Source organism: Myodes glareolus, chromosome 18, assembly GCF_982192425.1.
Source record: "Myodes glareolus chromosome 18, mMyoGla1.1, whole genome shotgun sequence".
Classification (NCBI taxonomy): Eukaryota; Metazoa; Chordata; class Mammalia; order Rodentia; family Cricetidae; genus Myodes; species Myodes glareolus.
Genome location: NC_142043.1, coordinates 23,729,720 through 23,752,913, shown reverse-complemented (window position 1 = coordinate 23,752,913; position 23,194 = coordinate 23,729,720). Strand labels below are relative to the sequence as shown.

Sequence of the window (23,194 nt, the reverse complement as noted above, 5' to 3'; positions counted from 1 at the left end):
GCAAGCAGAAAATGGGCTGCAATTTTTGGAATTGGGAATCAAAATAAATCGGTCTTCTTTTCAATGTGATTCTGTTCCAGGTTGTCACAGTGACAGACGACAAAGTGACCGAGCCCGATATATACTTTCATTGCAATAGCCAACAACTACTGACTGTTCTTTGTGGGTTATTTCTAAAGTAGTGCATTACTCTAAATATGAAACACCCATAGAGGACCTTTGCAGAAAACACTATTAGTTTAATCTATGTGGTTTCAGAGTGCACGCATGTGGAGGTCAGAGGACAAGTCTCACGAGCCCCATTCTTCCTGGGTTACCTTGGGATCCTGGGACAGAACTCAGGTGGTAAGGACAATGCGGAATCTACCTGCTGAGCCATCAAGCAGGCTCACGAAAACATCCTTATATTGCTTTCTTCCCCCTGGAGCTCCAAACTGGTTTTCTTTTCTTATGCAATAAGATTTTTTTACTTCTTTGGTACAGCAGCTCTGAGCTGTCTAGAAGCCGGTGCCAGGTTTCTCATTTCTCTTCTACATGGCTAAATAAATTAATCACTTTGAAATCTGCATGGAACATGAGGGCCTTTGGTCTTTTGGAAACTCAATGCTCTAGATAATCTCTAATTTAGGCATTTCTGTGAGGACTTCAAAGGAAAGACATTGTTCATTAGTGGAAGTCCTAACACTTGAAAATCAGCTCTCTACAAACAGAACTCAACACATTCCATTCCATCAGGAAAGGGGCAAGGTGGTATTAGCACAAAGTAGGCTTCTAAACACACAGAATATGAGAGTGGCAAAATATACATTTACATTTTGTTGTTTAAATAACAAGTAAAGAAGGCAAGCTAAGAAGTTGGTTCCTATAAGTATACAGAAGAATTATTATAATAAATATTTCTAAACTTAATAGCAAAAAAAAAACCCTCAAAAAAGGCATACACTTAGACAAAAACACAGCTTATGTAGGCTTAACCAATGTAGACATGCTTACATCTTCAAATTAGCAAATTCACCTATCAAACATGCACTTTCCACATGTAAGGAGTCGTTCTGGGTCCCCAGAACAAAGTTAGAAAATTGTGTGCTCTGTACAGATTTGCAGTGTGGGGAAGGTAGAAATGGAGGCAGATAGTCACAATATGCTGTCCCCTACAAGGTCCACATGAACAGCAACGAGCCAGCATCTCACCTCCTCAGGTTAACCCTCATCTAACCCTCAGGCTTAGAGGAGGAACGCAACACTAAGCCCAAGGTTCGGAAAAAGACTCTGCCCAAGGGTCGGAAAATAAGACTCTTCTTAGGAGACAACAGGATGGCTGGCTAGGCATGACAAGCAGAAGGAACAGTTCAACAGACTTGGCTGCGAGGAATCACTCACAAATGCTGTAGAAATAGCGTAGAGGTCCAGGAGCAAATAAAAACACCAGAAAGGCCTTAAACTCACACGAGGGCTTAGAGGCTTCATTCAGAAATAAGTGAAAGCTTTCACAGCAAAGCAATGAACTAATTCCAGTTTTTCTTTAAATGTCAAGGAAAGGCTGATAGGAGCCAGGACTTGCTAGAACACTCAGTGAGGAAGTTCAGGATGTGTTAGTGTGCCTCGGCTGAATGACAAATACCACAGACTCAATGACTTGAAGCTGAAAGCATATTTCCTGACAGACATGGCAGCAGCTGATAGGGCTGGGTTGTTTTGTGGTCTCTTTTCTTAGCTTATGGCCGTCTTTTGTGCCCTTGCACAGCTTCCTCCCTGAGCTGCCTGCACATCCAGATGTTTATGAGGGATCCACTTAACTGCCTATTTTTACCCAAATTACCTTTCTCAGTGGCCTCTAAATAGTCATTGTCTAAGGAACTGGGGTGAGGACTTCAGCACATGAACTTTGTGTGCATAACATGGTAAGTGGCCTTGGAGCAGACAAAGAAAGGCAGTTAAATGCAGTCCGGCTTTGTGGTGAGCCTGGTATGTAAGGGTTGGAAAATTAGGGATCCTTGACTGACAAATCCCGCCATTTGCCATAACCAAACCAATAAAATAAAATCCAACAAAGGGAGGCTTAGTGTGCCAATAATGGGGTTCAATTTAACCCACCACAATTACAGCAGTAATGTACCTCACCCCCACCAAAAGGTTAGTGTTTGGGAAAGTAATCAGATGGAGGTCAAAGGATGGTCCACCCAAAATGTACACTAGGAGCAGAAGAGACTAGCATCCTAGTGAGCGACATAAGCGGGGGGGGGGGGAGCAAAGGGCAACATGAAGGTTCTAGAAGTGCATCAAGTGAAGCAGGGAATTGATCAGAACAAAGTGCTATTGACCCTTGACCATCAGGCACAGAAGATTCATCTGCAGTCTAGGGTTAACTCTTAAGTCTTCTCCAGAAGGTAAAAATATTTTACTTCAAGCATAAAGGTAAATACTTTTTAATGAGTATAATTGACATTAGCAAATTAATTTTATTTTTCACAACCTAGAACATATTCAGAGTATTCCATTATAAGTTTCCAAACAATAAATGAAAAAATAGCTGAGTATGATATCATTTATCTTACAACTCTTAGTAAACTCAATTTATGGCATTCAATATTCTTGATATTTCCACTTATGATAATACAAATTTCAAAGTCTTCTATAAACAAATACTATCTACATTGGTAGATGTGTCCTAAGTACTCCTGTGGAGGTAGCAACACTCTCAATGTGTTAAGATTTGAACAAAGAAACTTGTAACACATCCCAGAATACCATGGTCTTAAGCAGCTTAACAATTTTTCACGACCTCTACTTGAGTTGACTAATAATTTTATGGACAAAACTGCAAACAGGCTGTCCATGAGAGTTAGGCTTCTCCACGAGCAATACTATGACACGGTCCTTAGCCTACCAGAGGAAGACACTGATAAGTTTCACATTATTCCAGAAACCCCAAGGCACAAGACAAGTGACTTCTTTTGTTTTGAAAAAGCAACAAAGGGAATGTAAATTCTGCAAGGTTTTAATAATTTTAACACTATTATACAATAAAGAAAATTTCCACAAACATTCCCTCACAAACCTGGAAATATTGTATTTACACAGTATTATTATAGCAATTTAAAGTGTTAATCTATGATACAATAATGTTACTTCAGAAAACATAAAAAATAAAGTTCTTTTTAATAGCCATGCTCTCATTTTTGATGAAAGCTAGACAGTTCATCCTAATGTTACTTTAAAACTTTGAAAATGCATAACAGATCATCAGCCAGCTTCATAAAGCCCTTAGGACAGAGGCCGTTTACACGGAGTAGACAGACGGCTCATCATCACTCATGTCCGAGTCTTCATCCACACCTTCAATGACTGACTTCTTCCCTTTACAACAGGACACAATTAATCCAATCAAGAATACCTGTAAATTCAAAGATGTGGTGTTACTAAAACCTATCACCTAAGCAGCACACTGAAAATTCAGCAGCCGGAATGAGAGTGATAGCTCAGAGATAATATTGTTCTCCCAGGGGCCCGAGTTCAGTCTGCAGCACCCACGTGCAGCACCTCCCAACCTCCCCTGACCACTTCTGGGCTCACGGCTACCTGCACACATGTGGCTACATGCACAATGTCGCATTCGCTCACTCACCCACACAAAAATTACACCTTTAGAAAGCTCTCACCAGCAGTCCGTGATCCCAACAGACTACTGAGCTACACATAAGCTTCCCCGTGGAAGTGGGTGAAGGGAGGAGCTGTGCTTGGGCTACCGGTACTTACCCCAAGAAAGGCCCAGTTACCAAAATAGTAGGCAGCACTGAAGAACCAGAACTTGTGGAGGAATAAGTACGTGCGGGTAACGGTGCACTGATCTACAAAAGCAAATAAACAATTATGTTAAGTTGTTCCTTTCATACACCAATGACTCACCTTAGCCCAACTATCGGCTAAAACATAGCCGGTGAACAGCAGACAGAGGCGGGGTTTCTCACACAGCTACTCTCAATCCAGCCAGTGCTAAACTGCCGACTACAATGACATACGAAAAGAAAATGTCAATGTTAAAATTTTGATCCTAAAACTAAAAGCTTTATCAGCCAGTTCAATTTATTTGAAATAAAGAAATAAGTACAACTTGAAGTGCCAGGCATATAAAACAAAAAAGGCTCTCCCATCAAGAAAAAACACATGAAAGAGTAACGAGATATGGTGAGCAGACACTGCACTTTCTACAGAAATAACCTTCCTCACTCTCAGGACAGCTCACACTTGAGAGGACTTTATTGCCTTTCCATCCCCCTCAGAGCACACTCCTGAAAAAGCAGCCGGTTCTTCTAAGAAATCCCATCATTATTGTTTACAGAGATGGCACCTGTAGAATTATAGCCTTAAAAGAAAGCCAATTCATTTCTATTTCTCCTTCAAATAAAATGGAACTCAAAGCAGACAGGTTACTCGATAGCTGTGGTGGACTTTACACTCACACTATATTCATTATTCCCAGGAAGTTAGACACAAATGCATGTCCTAAGCAAAGTCTGAGGAAATGTTTCAAGCGAGTCAGACAGGCATGGCAGCACGGCTGGACACAGCTGTGAGAGACACCGTGTCTGCTGCTGCGCACAGGGTTTAATAACCTTCCTCACTGCAGGGGTCCTTTAGTCTCCAGAAGAAAACAGGCTTACAAAGCAACTTCTTTTCCATCAATTAAGAAAGACAGTATGACTTCTATATACTTACATCTGAAATGGGTAGGGATCAAACATCCAATTAGGTATTATTATCATATCCTACTACTGATTAGGAAAATCCACCTTTAATTTGTATTTTACGAACCAGCTTCTCAGCTTTAATAATGTTAAGTGCTGCTCTTTTCTTGGAACAAAATTAAGCAGGGAGCTTTGTTGTCCAGTTTATTATTATTTACAGCATCTAAAATACTTTCCTAAATTTTATGGCTGACACACAGTTTTCTGAAAAAGTAGAAATTAGGTTATATTTTACGAGAACACAAGACCTGTCCTAGAGATCCATTATGCAAATATCTAAATAACCTACATCTCATTTACTCCGACCCTTTCCAGTGTATCTCAACATGCATTTCTGAACTGACAAATATCAGTCTTTTGGCAGGGAACTCTGCAGTGATCAGGGACACAACCTCCTTCCTGCATCTGCCCATGAGGGCGACAGTGAAATTCCTATCTAACTCAGTCCCCAGGGTCTCATCGCATCCCTTCCACTTCTGTGGGAACTGTGTTTGTTTAGTTTTAGACAGGGTCGTCCTACGTAGTCTAGGCTGATCTCATGATCCTCCACCGAATGCTGGCTCTAAACACGTCTTCGCCCTCCTACCTGTAGCACTCAAGTTCATGGCTTTAAACTAGGTGCTGGGGTTCAGCGCACCAGGGGAGACACCCTAACTAGGAAATTATTTCATCATTGACTCTGCTCCTCCCACATTTTACTCTCCTCAATTATACAGTTAGTCCACAGTAATTTACAGTAATATGACAATCAGTCTGTTACTTTCATTAAATAAGTCCAACTATTCTGAAGTACTCACAGAGCATTCACCTGCCATCATACTAAATGTGATGAAGGAAAAGAAAATTTGGGATGGGCTTGGTCTTACTAAAAATTCAGATTGCTAGCCAGAACATTTTCTAACCTTCTTAAATTAAGATCTGACAGGAGTCTAAGGATGTAAAAACAAGACCCTTGAGTATGTCTTCAAATGAAGCATAGATAAATAAAGGCCACTGTGGTGAATGGGGGGTCAGGCTCCAGAGCCCGAGAGCTACGCAGGCGACTACTGCTTATCCTCTCTGCTATGTGAGCCAAGGAGCCTGTGAACTGTAAAGATGGCTACCGTCCTTTCTTCCCAGGATCACTACAGACTGAGGCAAATCAAAAATCCTGCACCAAGTGACGGCTAATATTCTTCCTTGTTTTGTTAAATATAATGAGATTCATGATATAACATGAAATATACAATGAAATAACATGATGGCAATTCTCAGGAGTTGCAGAATGGTTGCGAGGTAAAGAGCTTAACTCTTTGTGTCTCTCAGTAGTGAGGAACAAATCCTCAGGCATGAGGGGCATCACTAGTTTGTACAGGCTCAGAGTTTTTCTCTATGGAGAGTTGAACACTTCCACAATAAGAGATACTGCTGAAAAGTAAAATCCCTTTAGATTAGTCAAGTCAAGTGTTTATAAATGAAGTGAGCTATAAGCTGGAACTTAGGAAAAAAATTTTTTTTAAAGTTTTGTTTAAAACTGTAATGATCACTCTTCATGGTCAACTAGACTGGATTTGGAATCTTCCAGGAGACAATCTCTGGATGTATCTGTGTCTTTGTTTCCAGAGAGAAGAGGAGGGGTAACTGAATGTGGGCATCAGACTACAGAAGAAGAAAGAAGAGAGCGCAAGCTGTATTTACCCCCACTTCCTGACTGCGGACAACATGTGACCAGCTGCCGTACTTCTCCATCAAGATGGAAGTCAACTCTTCTTAAATCTAAGCCCCAGTAGATCCTCCTCCCCTTATACAGCCTTGCCATTGTAACAGAAACACAAGGAATATAAAATCATTGAAAAGCACGGAGAGTATCTTCTCTGGCTAAGTATTACATGAGCCTTATGTACAAGCATAAAACTATCCGGAAACTGTCCCTCAAAACTCTCAACACGAATGGCAGACTAAACAAAGAAGTAGAAGTTCTATTCATTTCCACACTGAAGGACACTTAGGGAGTTAAAACTTGACTGAATTAGAAATCTCAGGACCAGAAGAGGGATTACAGGGCAGCAGCTGAGCCGGCAGAAGCAAGTGCAAGTGAAATCAAATCATTCTTCCCCAGAGGCCTAATAATCCACTCAGTGACATTTGAAACTGGCTTAGACCGGATTACTTGGCCTACGACCAAAAACAGTATCTTAAATATTTTCCCAACCGCATTGTTTACGTGCTCTCCATTTTAAAAGGTGTGTCTTCGATGTAACCTTTCTAAAATTAAAAATATTGTCAGAGTTTGGCTTTGCTGCTAAAAGATGAAGTTCCCTAAAAATCCATACACAGGCAAGCTATAGCATTTGTTATCTTTATGGACCTTCTATATTCAGTTTATTTACAGAGCGTGGCATGTACTCTGAGAACAATGCTTGTAAATTAGTTCCTTGCTCATCTTTCATCCTAAGGGATGATTCCCGATTGAACAAAGGGAGGGAGATCCTTGTTTCCCATCTGCCAGCGTCCAGCTGCTCCCCTGAATCACAGACATCCAGCGCATCTCCAGCTCTCCAAGTTTACTGAGGAAATGACAGTAAGACACCCTAACTTTCTTTACCCTTCCAAATCAATTTCAGGATGGAACGAGGGCTGAGTGGGTAAAGTCCATCTGCTTAGGTGTGAGGACCTGAGTTTCGAGCTCCACACTCTATATAGTGGGGGTTACAGTGTAAGTTACTCATGTGTAACTTCAGCACTGTTGGTCAGATGAAAGGTAGCGATAGGAGAATCCGGTGACACTCAGGTCAGAAGCCTGATCACACAGCTGAGCGTAAGAGACCCTGTGTCAAGTCTCAAACAAGGTGGAAAGTGAAGGTCAACACTGAGGTTCTCTCTCTCTCTCTCCCCCCCCCCCGCCACACACACACACACAGCAGAGGGGGGGAGGGAGAGAGACAAGACTGAGTTGCTAGATGACCACTGTGGGGTTGTGCTTTCAGATAAGAAGTATTCAGGAGACTGACTCTTGTCATAGAATAAGGCACATAAAGTTTCAATAACACCATCAACTAAATGTACAGCGTGAAAACTTAAAACGTGTTTTTCTTTCTGGTGACAGAGATGTAAGGGCACACGGGCACACACACTCTAGCTACAACACACACATTATTTAATGTTGTATCCTCCAAGTAAATTATCACAGTTCCACTGGGGTTGACTTATTTTCACCTTATATACTAAATCTGATTATTTTATTTAATACTCTAATCACCACTTCTAAATATGTAGACTATAGGACAAAAGGACCACATATTCTTTACAAAGCAACAAGAACAACAAACAATGCCTTATATCCTTGAGTCCAAAGGACTGGGTGACTTTAAATTTGCTGAAGAGGATCATCGTGTTACAGAAGTTCAAGAAGCTCAAATGTGTTATCTCTGATTACTATGGGGCAGGTGGGGTTAAGCTGATGGTTCACATCCAAACCCGGCCTTCACAGCAGAGCAGAAGGCGTCTCCCCCATTCGCATCTCACATTATATTCGTAGACTACTCTGGGCACAGAGCACATGGAAACATTACTGAATCTGCTATAACAAAGCAGCACTACAGCATTTCTGACAAGACTTTTAAGTTCTAGAGAAACCTACGAACTCTACAAAGCCCTATAAAATAGATACTGTTTAAAACAACCCTTAATAGCAAATGCCAAGTATCAACTAGTGTAGCAGCTCTTCGAATTTCATTTGCTTTTAAAAGAAATATGCAAACATTTTTAAAATCTGAGAAGTTTTTATTTTTTTAATTTTTAAATCACACAAATCAACAAGACATTAACATTGCTTAAGCAGTATTGCTTAGGTGCTGAGATTTTAAAATAAAATTTCCTGAAACTTTAGATATTCAAGAATACCTAAGTATTTAAAGTTTGGGGCATAGATGGTAAAAGGAATTTAATGATACAACCTTCAAACATCATTTTCTGCTATCCACTTTTCAATAAATGCAAAAGAGCATTCTTTCCTAAAATAACTTCCTACCTGGCAAGTGTTTCACTGATTTTACCCTTAAAAATGCTCACTAGTGTTTCTTCTCCTTTAATTTTAAGTAACAGCAGGTATTTGGCTTCAGAGGCGCAAAGTAAATATTCAACTCCTGATGAGGTAAAACTAGAATTTCATACTTTGCTTATGTGTAAAAGTATTGACAAGACATATTGTTTAAATATGCCTGTACTCTTCCACCTACCATTACGTGGTGCTTGCGTTCTATGTGAAGGCATGTAAAGCACAGTTCTGCACTGGATGTACTGCTGTCTCAGGTTCTCCTGATGGAGAAAGCTGCAGCTGTTTTGTTGCTGTGATGTTTGTTAGCTATCATTGGTGGAACCTGGAAACTCGTTATTGGAAAAGAAGAAAACTATGAATACTACTAAGACTTTCTTCAGAGTTAAGTAGCTTAGTGGAAAGAGGAGGAATAAGACCACTCTGCCAGGGAACAGCACAGAGCAGCTAAGTGGAAGAAAGCAGGTATGGGGTTCAGTCCTAAGCTTGAGGTGAAGCTCTCTGGGGATGGCAGGATGAGCATGTCCATAGGCTAGGAGCCAATTATAAAATAAGAACAGAAACCTGAGACCCTTGATTTTGCCCCTTTAATTACTTAGCATGTTTAGCTTTTACACTGTTAACAGTCAATTTCCAAGCACCCCTAAAAATCCTTACTAGTCAAGTGAAGCTCAATTTATTAGAATAACTGCAAAACATGGGAACAAGAAAACTTAAAAAAATGGAAAAAGACAAAGTTTAGAGGTTGAGGTAGGAGGGATCATTTCATTCACGGTCTTTCAAGATGGAAAACTAGTAGCATTGCTGTAAGCTTCTGACCAAATAGTACTAGAGCGAAAAGTCTTGAACTAAGTTCTACTGTACAACTAATCTTGACAAACAAGCTATTTCACTTGTTTAAGGTGGGAATAGTATCTTCTAGAAACAAGTAGAGAAACATGATCTGTTGTCCCAAGAATTATTTAACAAGGCATAGTGAGGTAATCTTGCATTACTTAATGCAACATAATGCATTACTTAATGATTCAACTATCATGAACTACTTTGATTAGAAAAGAAATCTCAGGGGGCTGGAGAGATGGTTTGGCAGTAGGAGCATTGGCTTCCTTTGCTGAGGATTGGGATTCAATTCCCAGCACCTCCATAGCAGCTCAAAACATCTATAATGTCAGTTCTAGGCAACCCAGTGCTCTCTTCTGACCACCTCAGCAGGCACAAGGCACATATGTGGTACATAGACATACATGTAGGCAAAACATCCATACACAAAATAAAGGAAAAAGAACACAAACAAAAAAACTTACCTGTTACTACTCACAACTTTCAAAATCAAAGTTTTACATTAGAAAATATAAGAATGGTTTTATCATAAAAAATATGTGATACATCTGTAAAGTATTCAAATATTCATTAAAGTTGGATTATAAATACCAAATATGAAACACCATGTCTGTAATTAAATTTATGAGTCATTGAAAAATTTAAGAAGTCTTCAGTGTTTTCAAGAACTATGTAGAGAAGAGGTTTAATCTCTGAAAATTAAAACATGTTCTATGTAGATCTAAACTTCTCAGCACATCCACGAAAGGTGCAATTCCTGCAATCTGGGTCTAAGAATGACTCATTTTACATCACTGCATATGTCTATAAATAAGACAAAGGTCATTTCATGGTAAACAGAGAGAGATGGAAGAAGGAAAGAGATGTTTGAAGACAAGAAGGTTTGAAAAGACCATAGAGAAGGCTGTAAAGTTAAAAGCTTACATAAAAATACACATATTACTTGTGAGTGAGTGTGTGTGTCTATGTGTGTGTGTGTGTGTGTGTGTGTGTGTGTGTACACAGATAGACAGACAGACAGATAGAAACATAGTTTAAGGAAAGCCACATGGGGCATAATCTCACCAATATCCATGGATTAATAAAAGCCCCAGGGAAAGGCATGGGAAACTTCCCTGAACTTGGAGGTAAGACCCTGTTGCTGAAGATAGCACTTTGGACACAGGACTTCGAGAATCCAACTGCAGCTGACCTGGAAGCCGCTTCCTAGAGGACTAGTTCTCACGGTATCAGAAGTTACTCTGCAGGCTGCCAAGGGGAGAACGTAAGCAACAGTCCTACCTGTAAACAACTGTAAACGCCGACTGGACTGGTAATATATCCTTAAGTTGCAATAGTGGCACCTTTATTATATGGGCAACCAACACCTGTCTAACTGGACTTAAGGCCTGGTCAGTAGGAGGAAATTCATCCCTCATACTGTGAACCTGTCAGTTACCAGTGGCTGGAGAGGTCATAGACATCAGAGAAAACACACTACTGCCACCTTCCCTTAACCAGTAAAATTTCCTACTGTATTCTAAATACTTATCCTTACACTGACAAGTAAGAGTAGCTCTCATCCCTCCACTTGTGAAAATTCAGAGAATAAGCAGCTGTGGAACAGCTAGCCCCGACTGGAACATCGATAATGCAACCCTTACTTACTCCTGAGGGAAAACTGTGGAGGAGGAGGTATAACGCTCTAAATGCCAGACAGCCAGGATACCTGCTGCTACATAGTGTCCTCTGGACACAACAGGCAAGCTACATGTATGAAATCTCAGCAACACGGCTGTCTAAATAAGACCTACATAATGACAACTTGGACTGCTAGGGCAGCATGGTTGGGGGAAGTTTCACCCCTAGATGAAGAGCTATGGGCACTCAGTGGCTGGTGAGAAAGGGAGAGACGGTCTTTTCCAGGGATGAGCCCCGACAGGTTACCCAATCCCAAGCAGTCAGCCCTAAGATATGCACATACAAGCAACACTAAATAAACCCAGTAGATTTACATGTGTTTGTGTGTATGTATGTATATACACATATATATGTAACAATAATTAAAGAAGAAATGGATTTGAGAGGCAGTGTGAGGAACACAAATGGAGCTGGAAGGAAAAAAGGGAATAGACGATATAAATAACATTTTCTGTATGAAATTCTCAAAAACTTAAATAAAAAAATGTATACCAGAAAAAGAACTCTAAGACAAAATATTTCACTAAAGATTTAAAAATTAAGAGCAAATGAGAAAGATTTAACTTATTTTCACAAGGAATTAATCCTTTTATTTGATATTGCTCAGGGCATGTTCAGGTACTCACCAACATGTATACTCATTAAAGCCTGTTATTTGGTAGGATAAAAATACACTGTGTTAAATTGCTGGGTATACCATTTAAACTTAAAGAATTCAAGAAAGAGAATAGGTATACATTTAAATGTCAAGACTTATATAAATAATGAGAAATTAGATTTTAAAAAACCCAGTGTGTAATTAAACCCAAAATGATACTCAGAAACGCTAACTTTTGCAGTTTCTAGTCTCGGTCAATCCTTGGGACATTGTTTATGACAGCAGCCCTTGAGGACTTAGACTGGCTTTTCTTGTTTTTTTTAACAAGAAATATCAGACTTGCTTGCCTAATATTTCAGCATTTTGGTGTTGTTGATTATTTGTTTTTGTTTTTCTGAGACAGGGTCTTTTGTAGCCTTGGCTGTCCTGGAAATCACTATGTAGGCCACCTTGGTCTCGAACTCACAGAGATCTGCCTGCCTCTGCCTTCTGAGTGCTGGGATTAAAGGTGTGTGCCACCACTGCCCACTACGTTTCAACATTTTCAAAGCAGGATATTCTCTATGTAATTATAGTACAGGTATCAAACCCAGGAAAATTATCATTGATAGGACATGTTTTATTCTGTGTATTTTCCACCTGTCCACTTGAGCGTATCCCTTTTATGTCCTTACTTTTGTAACAAATTTTCCTATTGCCTTTTATGATACTGGCCTTCTGAAGGCCCAGGCTAATTCCTGCAGTTTGCCCTTCAGTCTGGCTTTGTCTTAAATTAATCCACTGATTCACGCCACCCAGTGCTGTCAGGCTGTCATTTCATGAGGTGCACAAAGCACATCTGCTCCTCAGCGATGTTGATTCTGACTGCCTGATGTAGATTTTATCCAGTTCCTTCGAGGTATAGCTGCTATTTTCTTCTTTATAACTTACTCAATGTTGCTTTCATCTTAGGATTTCTACACTGAGTTTAATTTCAGTCACTTCTGTTATATTTATCTCTAAATATTTTATTAGGCTCATTTGAAAATCTGCTAGGGATTTATTTATTCATTTTTAGCTTGGGGCCTGCTGGTATTTTAAGGTTGTTTTACTCTTTCCCTCTAGTTAGCCACACTATAGTGTTGATAATTCCAACATTAAGTCTATGCAGGTCTTTCTCCATACTCACTTTCCTGGAACCTCTCATTAACACTCTTTCCTGGTGCTTCCAGATTGTATCAAGTTGACAGCTAAGACCAACACACACACACACACACACACACACACACACACACACACACACACACATACACAGTTAAGAATACATTCATTTTTGCAAAAAACTTCGGTAAGAACTGATTAAATAGTGAGCTTCTAAGTGTCTTTTAGTATGAGTCTGTATTAAATATTAGATTTACAAACAATTATTAAGAGTACTTCAAAGCTATATTAAGATAGGGAATTTTCTTCATTTTAGAATGTCTTTTCTTAATTCTCTAGTACTGTAGTTTAGTATATTCTATAAAAGCTGTATTATTCAAGGCTCAAGGTTTTCTAGTCACTAGGAAGCATCTACACCACTGACCACTACACACGGCATTCTCTTGGTTACTAAAATGCTAGTCTTGTCTCCCCTCTCATTTTCCAGCCTGTGTCTTCTCTAATGACCTAGGTTAGCCTGTCAGTTTCTCCCAGTCTCCGTATACTGTCTGTGACTTCCATTACATCATTGCTTAGAATGAGTTTTCCATTTTATTTAAAAAATGGTAACAAAACTGTTCTTAAAATTTAAAGGACATATGATGTAATACTGTTAAATTTCCTCTCTTAAACAAAACAGAAAAACACTAAATGTAGAAGTAAAAATGAGACGTGGAACCTGGATCCTCAGAGAAGGCTGAGGGCTCACCTGTCAGCCCGGCTCTTCAGGCTTCTCTCAGAATGCAGGCTGGTCTGCCTGCCACAAGGAGGCGACTGCTCAGGTGCCATTTCTAGATGTTTCCTTCATACTATTATGACTTGTACTTTTAGAACTGTTTATAATTTGTGTGGTTCTTTATGGCTTTCTTCCAATTTTTATGATTTCCATGCAAAAAAAATGTATGGATGGGGATAAATTCTCTAACCCTAACCTATGCAGTTAGTACCTTAGACAAATGGTTTCAGGTCACCTTGCATTTGCTGGCAGAGAAAATGACTGGCAAACATTTTATTTAGGCAGCCTGGATTTTCAAATCATCACTGGATGCTAGGCTAATTTACTATAAAACTTAGTGGCCAACTCTTTCTACAGTAAGGCCAGTGCACAGCTTCTCTCCTAACTGCTCTGAACATTAGTATTCGTCATGCAAATATTTCCCATTTTCCTTTTACATCTCATATATATATATATATACATATATATATATATGTATATATATACATATATATATATTATTGTGTTTTCAGTTGTGTCTACTTGGCTATATAATAATTCATCTAGTTGGGATGGCAAATGAATTTATATTTTAGTATTTGAGTGTATGACCCTAAAGATTATTTGATTTCTTTTAAGGCTTTACTCTATTATGTGAGCAAATACACTAAAATAGAATGAACACAAAATGAGGTCTGCTTTACAGAGAAGATTACATGTTCAGCTACTCTAATGCCCAAATAAGACAATGAATTTACTTCAAGAAAGCTTCAAATGATGGAATGAGATTTTGTGTTTAGGGATCTCTAATGTTAACACCTGGGAACACAATATTCTCCAACCCTGAACCTGCAACTTGCTTTCTTAAATTCAACCCTCAAGGTCACACGCTCCCCAGACAACCTAATTACTGTTTTGGATCAATCATGTCAGTTCTGTTGACTGATTCAAGAAAAGCACAGATTGGTAACTTTTTCTCTTTCCCTATACATACTTATCTCGATCATTAGCTTATTTTCAGACAAATTCTTCTGAGCCCTTTTATGAACTACCAGAAACTACTGCCATTTTCTTTCACTGTTTACTTCATAGCCCAATAAATCCTGGTAGATGGTTTGAATTTAGACTTCAAGGAGAACTGAGATGATCAAATATTTCTGGTACTTCCAGCTAACCCTCAGATCATGGTAGGACCGTACCTAGTTTTGTAATCTAGAAAAAGTGGTACCCACAGTCTTTCTGCAGTGTTCTGTCTTGAATATCTTTAGTGTCATGTCCTCCAGAACTAGGTGACCAACAACCTTCTGTTTTCCTACTAATTCTATCCCATTACCTCCTAAAGCCTCTGGTAATCTAGATAAACAAAACCCTTCATTCTGTGTGCATGCCTTTTCTAGTTTTTAATCTATGTCTCTCCCAGTCTCTACTGTGCATTTCAGAAATGACTTAGGAAAACATCTTCCTTTCTTCATATTCCTCTTTACTCTCAGCTGGTTTTATGACCATCATCAAAATTTTTCCTGTTTTGCATCCCTCGCGTATCCACTTTTGATGTGGGATTCCCCTCTTTAAGCTGTGAATATGTTTAATTACCACTGGTTAATAAAGAAGCTGTTTTGACCTGTGACAGGGCAGATTAGAACTAGGTGGGGGAAACTAAACTGAATGCTGGGAGAAAGAAGGTGAAGTCAGGAGATGCCATGTAGCCGCCAGAGGGGAAAGACACGAGCTGCCAGTTGGAAACTTGCTGGTAGGCCACAAGCCTCGTGGTAAAATATATAATAATGGAAATGGGTTAATTCTAGATGTAAGAGCTAGATAGCAATACGCTTAAGCTATTGGCCAAACAGTATTGCAAATAATATGGTTTCTGAGTGATTATTTTGGGTCCAAGCAGCCAGGAACGAATGAGCAGCATCCGCCAACACACTCTATCTGTGCTCTTTTGGAAATGACGTTTTTGAATTCCAGTCTCCACTCCGTTGTCGTCCCCTCCCTTCAGATCAATTCTTAGCATGCATGTCCAAATGTCTCCAGTGACCTCAATACCCTCACCCCTCTCTCTAGTCTTACCAATGTCTTTCATCTTGCACTTTACAATTTATTCAAGTTTTTCCATCTGTCTTGGATCATTCTAGAATTCTTCCTTCCGTAATTTACTTCCATGCTCTGATCTCAAATCCCTTTTCTGTAAAACTATCAGATTCAACTTTTAGAAAAATAAATCATGAACTAACTTCTCTGTCCTTACTTAAAACTTTTCTTGGTTCTTTTGGCACTTCCACAGACCTTTCAGGACTCATTAAAATCCTTCAGTTTTCTTCAGGCATCATTCCAACCCTCATTCTCATGAACAAAAACGTGCAATGTTAGACTAACCATGTTTTCAACTCCCATGATCACACAACACAACTGTGCAACCTCAACTGTTTGTATCCCTTTTCCTTTGGCAGGGAACAGCTTGATCTTGATGCACACACTAAATACATTCTTCTGCAACCCTGAAATGCTACTTCAGTGTCTATGACCCAGAACTTCTCTTTGGCTATCATTCTCCCAGTCTCCACTAGGTAGAGTACCAGTCCTTCCTGTAGGCTATCTTATTAAGTCTTACAAATTATAAATTCTAAGACAGCTTGACAAAAGCTGCTTTACCTTCAGGGGCATCTGCATCACATCTTTTTGGCACAGAAACGGTTGAGTTGCCTTTATGGGCATCAGAAGTTATATTGCTCTAAAAGACGAAAATATGATTAAAATAAAAATATTGCAGTCTTGAATGGACTAATCACATTGCCAACTTCATATTCTACTTCCTACTAATGACATCTAATATTCTAAAAGATCAATTTAATATAAATTGTAAGACAAGAAGATAAAATAAATTTAATATTAAAGTGCTATTGCAACAATAATTTAGGTCTTATAGTAAACAACAGAACTTCTTTTCAGTGTAGCTTAATAACAAAAAAGAAAAAGGTAAAAGCCTGGAGTCTTGGATTTCATTTGAAATCCCAGCACATGGGAGGTTGAAGCAGAAAGATTGTGGAAAAAGAACAACAAAACAAAAATCACAACAACAAAAACCTATTCAAAAAGTATCCTTCCCCCCTACACAAAAAGAAACAGAGAAGTGGGGGTTGAGTGGGGAGAAAGGTGAATGGAGGGAAGAAAAGTAGGAAGAAAGGAAGGAAAACAGAAACAGGGAAAAATATCTTTTCTCAATACAAAAGAATATTTCCAGCAGAACAGTTACTGAGTATCAGCTAGGAAAGCAGTTAAGTGATGAGGCAGGAGAATTACAGGGTCTGCACAATGACACTCAGTTTATGTGATCTCATGATCTAGCACAGAGTTCCCAGACTCCTCTACCACATGATCTGACTGAAGTGTTCTATCTACGTTAGTAATTACTAATATTCTCTTAGAAGTGCCTTTCTGAGACGTTATTGACACAAAAACTGATGTGCATTTATTTATTTATTTCATGTAAAAATACACACGGAAAGGAGGAAGTCCATGAGAAAGGAGATGGGGAGGTCAATGGGAAAAACATGGGTCCAGTGTAAATTGTTAGGGAGAACGACCACAGGCATTTTAGGAAAGGAAATAAACTAGAGTGGTATTTTGAATGAGAATGTCCCTTCCCCAATCTTGAGTATCTGAACACTTGGTCCTCAGTTGGTGGTTCACTCTGGGGAAGTATAAGAGGTGAGGTCTTGCTTGAGCAAGTACATCATGGGGAGAGGGTGGAGGTGAGTTTTGAGAGTAAAATGGCTTCCAGTTACTCGCTCCTCTTTGGGCCTCAGCTGAAATGTGAGTTCAGCATCCTTCTCTAGGCAGTGCCAGCTGCTGCCTACCCCTGCCATCATATACTAAAATAAACTCTCCCTTTGTACACTGCCTTGGCCATGGTGTTTATCACAGCAACAGAAAAGCAAACAATACACTAGATAAATGTTGAATCCAATATGGCAAAAATACTTTAAATTGTCAAAAGTCCAAGCTCACTATATTCAATTAAACCTAAAAAGCATTGTTGGTTTTTATTAGTCAGTCATACCAAGAAAACAGAAAAACAGCACCAAAGAAGCCATCATGTTTAAAAGAAGTCCAATTTTTCACAGATAAAATATCTAGGAAACCTCTCACTGAGTTACAGGAGCAATACACAAACATGGCGCACACTCTGCGACTTTTGGCAACAGTTAGTACAAGCATGTAAAAGTGCTACTTTTGTAGAACCATTAAGAGTATTAACTATACTAAGAGTATAGTTAGTAAAGTGCTTATGAAAAGCATAGTAGCTTAGTATCACAGGATTCATTTAATGTATATTTATAATGAAATTATTTTATTTTTAAAAGTATGAAGCAAACATAAATACGTTTACAAGTATTAAAAAACCAGTTTTGTCAAGTAAATTTAATAATAAAATAAAATTTGCTTTGACATCTCTAAATTTATTTTAAGTTTATTTTTATTTCTTTCAATTTTATCAGTGTTTCTAAAATACAGAAGTAGTAGAATTTTAATTACTGCACTTACCTCTATTAAGTAATTTTGGCTTCCATACATAACGTACTGAGGAGCAAGACTATAGATCATGTAGCTAGTGTGAAGGACAATTAGCAGGAGTATCATGCAGAGAAATAAGAGTGCCTGAGGCCTGGTTCGCCCTCTTCTGATTTTATATAACTGGGGAAAATAAAAAGCAAACCGTGACAAAGTTTCAGCAAAGTTATTTTGAAGTTTCAAGTCATGCTACTATATAATCAGGACATACTGACACAGTTTCACTGTTCTAACATAAACACTAATAACTTGAAAACAAAAAAGACCTTTTTTTCCTATAAAACTTTCAGCATTAATCTTATGTGTACTTAGAAATAATGTCAGAGAACCTATGTTCAAAGGATCTTAACAAAATATTCCAGAGAATAATAAAATAAGCACGACTCATTAGTGAGTACGAGCTGACACATCACTGGCTTCTCAGCAAGGTTTCTGAGTTCTCTCCATAGTCCCTTTCAGTTTGTTTATAGAATAAGAACTCGAACTACCTCACAATCTATCTACAGGTTCAGAGCATGAATTTAAAGTGTATGCATTAGGAATATGTTTACAGTTCACAGTTCTGATGTCATGTAACAGTCACATATAAGGAGAGATGTAGTGAGATTATAAGTACTAATTGCTATACAATATCCTGATACCTTCACACTACAGTCTTAAAAACTAGCTTATGATCATTTATGGCAATCTGATTATAGATGTGATATTTTTATCTGTGCTAAAGGGGAATTCAAGTGTTAACTATAATTTAAGGAATTATGTGACTTGGTCTATTGTAATAAGCCTCACTTTATGAGTTGAAGTATCATCTTCCTGCTATTTTACCCAACAACAGCATATTACAGGCTAACATAATTTCTGTTCTGGATGAGATGACAATATAGTCACTGAGAAATGTGCATTTCCCAGATCCTCTTACACCCAGGAGTGGTAACATAATAAGATGTTCCTAATGAGAAACAGAAAGGGTCACATGACTTTTGGATCTTGTACTTTAACCACTGAAGCATTCCCCCCACAGAAAGAAGTTTTTCTTCAGTTCAAATGCATATTTACTACGTTTTCCTTTATTCATATCTAAAGTGATGTCTATCTGATTCAGCATCAACTTACAGTTTATAATTTTCTCAGGATGAACGTAAGAAAATAAGCAATGCTCGCAGCTGTCTTGGTATGGGGTTGGAGGGTCCAAGGTTTACTGTGACACCAACATCTGCACATTCTCAACTCCACTGAGTGCAGGCTGGAGAGTTTACATGGAGCCTATGCAGACACTCCCGTGCACTCTAAATCATGCCTATGCTACTGATAATTAACACAAGCGGGGCATCAGTATTTATGATGTTCAGGGGTAAAGGTCAGTCCCATTCGATCTGTTTGGTTGGGTAAATGTATAGGTGGGAAATTCATGAACAAAGAGGCTAACAGTAGCAGCCTCTGACACCCACCAGGAGGGGAATCTTTGAACTTCAGTGTGTTCGTTGTATGCCCAAAGCAATTCAAGGCTAAGACAAACAGCATACCTTCTAGACCAAGGTTTCTCAGCTTCAGAAGTTTAATCGGCAGTATTCCTGATCCCTAATTCTTAGAATTCCACAGTAGTTCCTAGTTACTATAACTAAAAATGTTTCTAAACACTGCTAAATGTCTGAGAGAGAGTGTGTGTGTATAAACAACTCTTACCTAAGACCTCCTGCTCTAGACAGTACTTTTATGTTAACATGGAACATAACGTTAGTATTTCTATCACTTTTAGTACCATACTACACATATATATTCTAAATATAAGAGTGGGCTGTGGCGGTACAAGCTGTCATCCTAGCACAAAGATGGGAAAGGTAGGAAAATCACAGACTTAAGGCCAATCTGGGCTACAAAGACTTCTTCTCAAATAACACACAAACTAACAAAGAAGATAAATTGCCACAATGGAAATAATGTACAAAATAATGAATACAAAAGCCAGAAGATATTACTTACTCTAATCCAAAAGAACCATATGCCAATATTTCGAATTCCCGCCATCGAAGTAAAAATAAAGTACATAATAATAATTGTTATAAGAATATAATCAAGAGGGAACACCTGAAAAAAAGATGAGAATCAAGTTTAAAAGCCAAGCTATGAAAGCTCTAGAAATTAAAACAAAATAGCTTGAAATAATTATTTACATGTGATAATTAAAATATTAACCTCCTTTCAGATTAGGCTAATATGAGAATACCATGAAAAGAAAAATATTTTAAAAAAATCCCAACTATTATTATGTTAATAATAGCAACATCCTAAGGAAAAAATTCTAAAATCAGTTATGTTGTATTTTTATATATGAAATAAAGACTTAATTAAAATTTAAAAACTAAATTGGTCTGGAAGAGTTCACCTTTGGTAGTAGTAAGCATCTCATATCAAAAGTCAGCCAATACACAGATATAATCATCTATAAACCAATGTCAATTTAAGAACAATTTGCCAATAAAACCTCAGCATAGAGTCCAACACATGTCTGGCTTTTGCAAGTCTGCATGGCAATGACTTTACTGGGACAGACAACACGGTGTTTTGCTGGACTGTAAAGTGACTGGCATATTACTTACTGTTTGCAGCAAAGGCAAGAGCATGTTCAATGGGTTACTCAGGTTAGTTCCAAAGATGATGAAACCAGAATCTATTCCAGCTGAATGAAGAGCTTTATCTAAACTAAAAGAAACCGTGAAGAATGAATTTACATTATACTGCCACATTTCCAGTCCAGTCAGGAAGAAGAGCACCGTAACTTAAGCATGCCACTTCTGCTGAGCTGCAGAAAGCAAATTAAACTTCGCTGAAATGTCTCACAGACACTGTCAATAAGTAAAAGGGAAATACTGTCAATACACAACCTTTTAGCGATTCTCTGGGTTAATGCTGTACAACACTTCAGGTAGAATAGGCTACACTAATGGAATTCAGCACCAAAATGGATGCTATCAAAGATTTTGTATATGCTCTTTAGAAAATATCTCTACTGTACTTACTTTGACAGGAAGAGAGAAGTTACAAACAGCAATGCGACTAAGATGAAAAATATTCCCCAAATGATCTAAAATGAAAAATATAATCATTAGAATACAGTCCTAAACACTGATATTGAAAGAATAAAATCAGTAAGCTGACATAAGTGGCTACCACATAATAATGACCTACTACAAGGTACAATTTAGTATATAGTCCCAGCATTTGTACCAAAATTTTCATCAAGACGCTTTGGTCAATAATGTGTAAGCAAAGAGGCAAAGTATTTAAAAACTCTTGACTAACAAGTAAACAAAGAAAACTTTAATTTGATCAAAAACATTTTATTCTATTACTGAAAAGTACATTAAAGAGAAAAGTAACTTCACTCACACATACACGCGTACATACATACTCATGCACAGGCACATACACACACACACGTGTGTGTGTGTGTGTGTGTGTGTGTGTGTGTGTGTGTATGTGTGCGTGCATGCACTGTAAAGCAGATCTCAAGTCAGAGAAGTGAAATTTCTTCAGAAACAGCATCAGCTTGAGGAACTGTCTTACATTTCTGTGGCAAATACATAAAGTACTTTAACTTGCATCCCCTACAATATGAAATCGGTTTTAGGAATGAACATAAAAGAGGAAACAAAATATCAGAAATGAGTTTCTAAACAACTGTTTCAGAATGAAAAAAAGATGGATTCTTTAGCAGCAAAATCTCGAGCTTTATTTATTGGTTTGTTTGCTTAGCTGATTGTGTTCAAGTTCAAGGCACACATGAGTCAAGGTAAAGAACTGGTAAGGCCAAAGGATTAAAAAAGACCCTGTTCTAAGTATAGGCTAGATCTGTTTACCTCTTCCTTTGGAATTGATAAGAGCAGATGGGTGTGAAATTTCATTTCACATGAAGTATGCTTCAGAACGCTGAGAGGATAAAAGAAGTAAATACTAACCTATTATTCTATCTGCTATATCAAGATGAGTTTATCAGATAATAATCTGACAAAGAGGTACAGATTTGTCTTCTGTGAATTGTCCAGTTCAAACATAGTGTTTTGGGGGTTTAAAGAGTAGGAAGGACAACAAAGCAGAGGGTCAAGACGATCTCATGGAGGGGAGCAACAGTCCTTGGACCTATCTCCTAAGACAGGACCTCACTGAAAACTCATTACAAAAAAGGGTTTTATTAACAAGGAACTCTGAAGTCATTCCTTTGTGGTACCAAATGGTCACTATAAAGGGCGAAGTTCTATCTTCCTTCAGTACTAGATTCAGATACCAATGTGTGCTGCCCATGTAGCATAGAGGCCGGAGTCTTATACTGAGTATCAACTGGTAAGGCATCTCTCTTCCTAACTGTTAGTGAGAAACAGCTTGTAAAACTGCCAGCTTCCAATTAGAGGTCCTGAAACATGACATAGAAATTACAGACCTTGAAGATCCAAAGACTCCCTTTTGTTACATTTTGGCAAAAACATTAAATACAAAAATCCTTAGCTGTCTTACCAGTCTAAATATGAGTCAGACTATTTAATTAGCTACTTAAGATCACAGAATCAAATAAAGAATCTAAAATACTTTATGCTCCTCCAACCTGCAAGTATACAAGAAGTTAAATTAACAATTAAATATCTCACCAGTGATGAGAAGATTGAGTTGACCTAGAAGCCATAGATTATGCTTTAGCCAAGATGCCAATTTCTATATGAAAATTAAGCTGTAGAGGTGGTGCCAGTAAAAGGCATGGAGTAAGAACCGTGAAGCATTTATTCTCCATAAAAGGAGCAAAGAAGCTAGCACAAATGAAATAACCTTTTCCACACTAC

General features: G+C 38.3%; 1 protein-coding gene across 1 annotated transcript in view; it reads right to left on the bottom strand.

The window, feature by feature from the left end:
* Nucleotides 1-2,410: 2,410 nt before the first annotated feature.
* Nucleotides 2,411-23,194, bottom strand: part of Lmbrd1 (LMBR1 domain containing 1) — a 91,050-nt gene continuing 70,266 nt past the window's right edge. The window contains exons 10-16 of the mRNA XM_048430444.3: nucleotides 21,383-21,447; nucleotides 20,963-21,065; nucleotides 20,346-20,450; nucleotides 18,339-18,488; nucleotides 16,446-16,524; nucleotides 3,757-3,848; nucleotides 2,411-3,394 (exon numbers count right to left, since the gene is read on the bottom strand). Of these exons, the coding sequence (XP_048286401.3) occupies nucleotides 3,281-3,394; nucleotides 3,757-3,848; nucleotides 16,446-16,524; nucleotides 18,339-18,488; nucleotides 20,346-20,450; nucleotides 20,963-21,065; nucleotides 21,383-21,447 (708 nt within the window). The 3' untranslated portion in view covers nucleotides 2,411-3,280. The remainder of the gene's footprint in view (nucleotides 3,395-3,756; nucleotides 3,849-16,445; nucleotides 16,525-18,338; nucleotides 18,489-20,345; nucleotides 20,451-20,962; nucleotides 21,066-21,382; nucleotides 21,448-23,194) is intronic.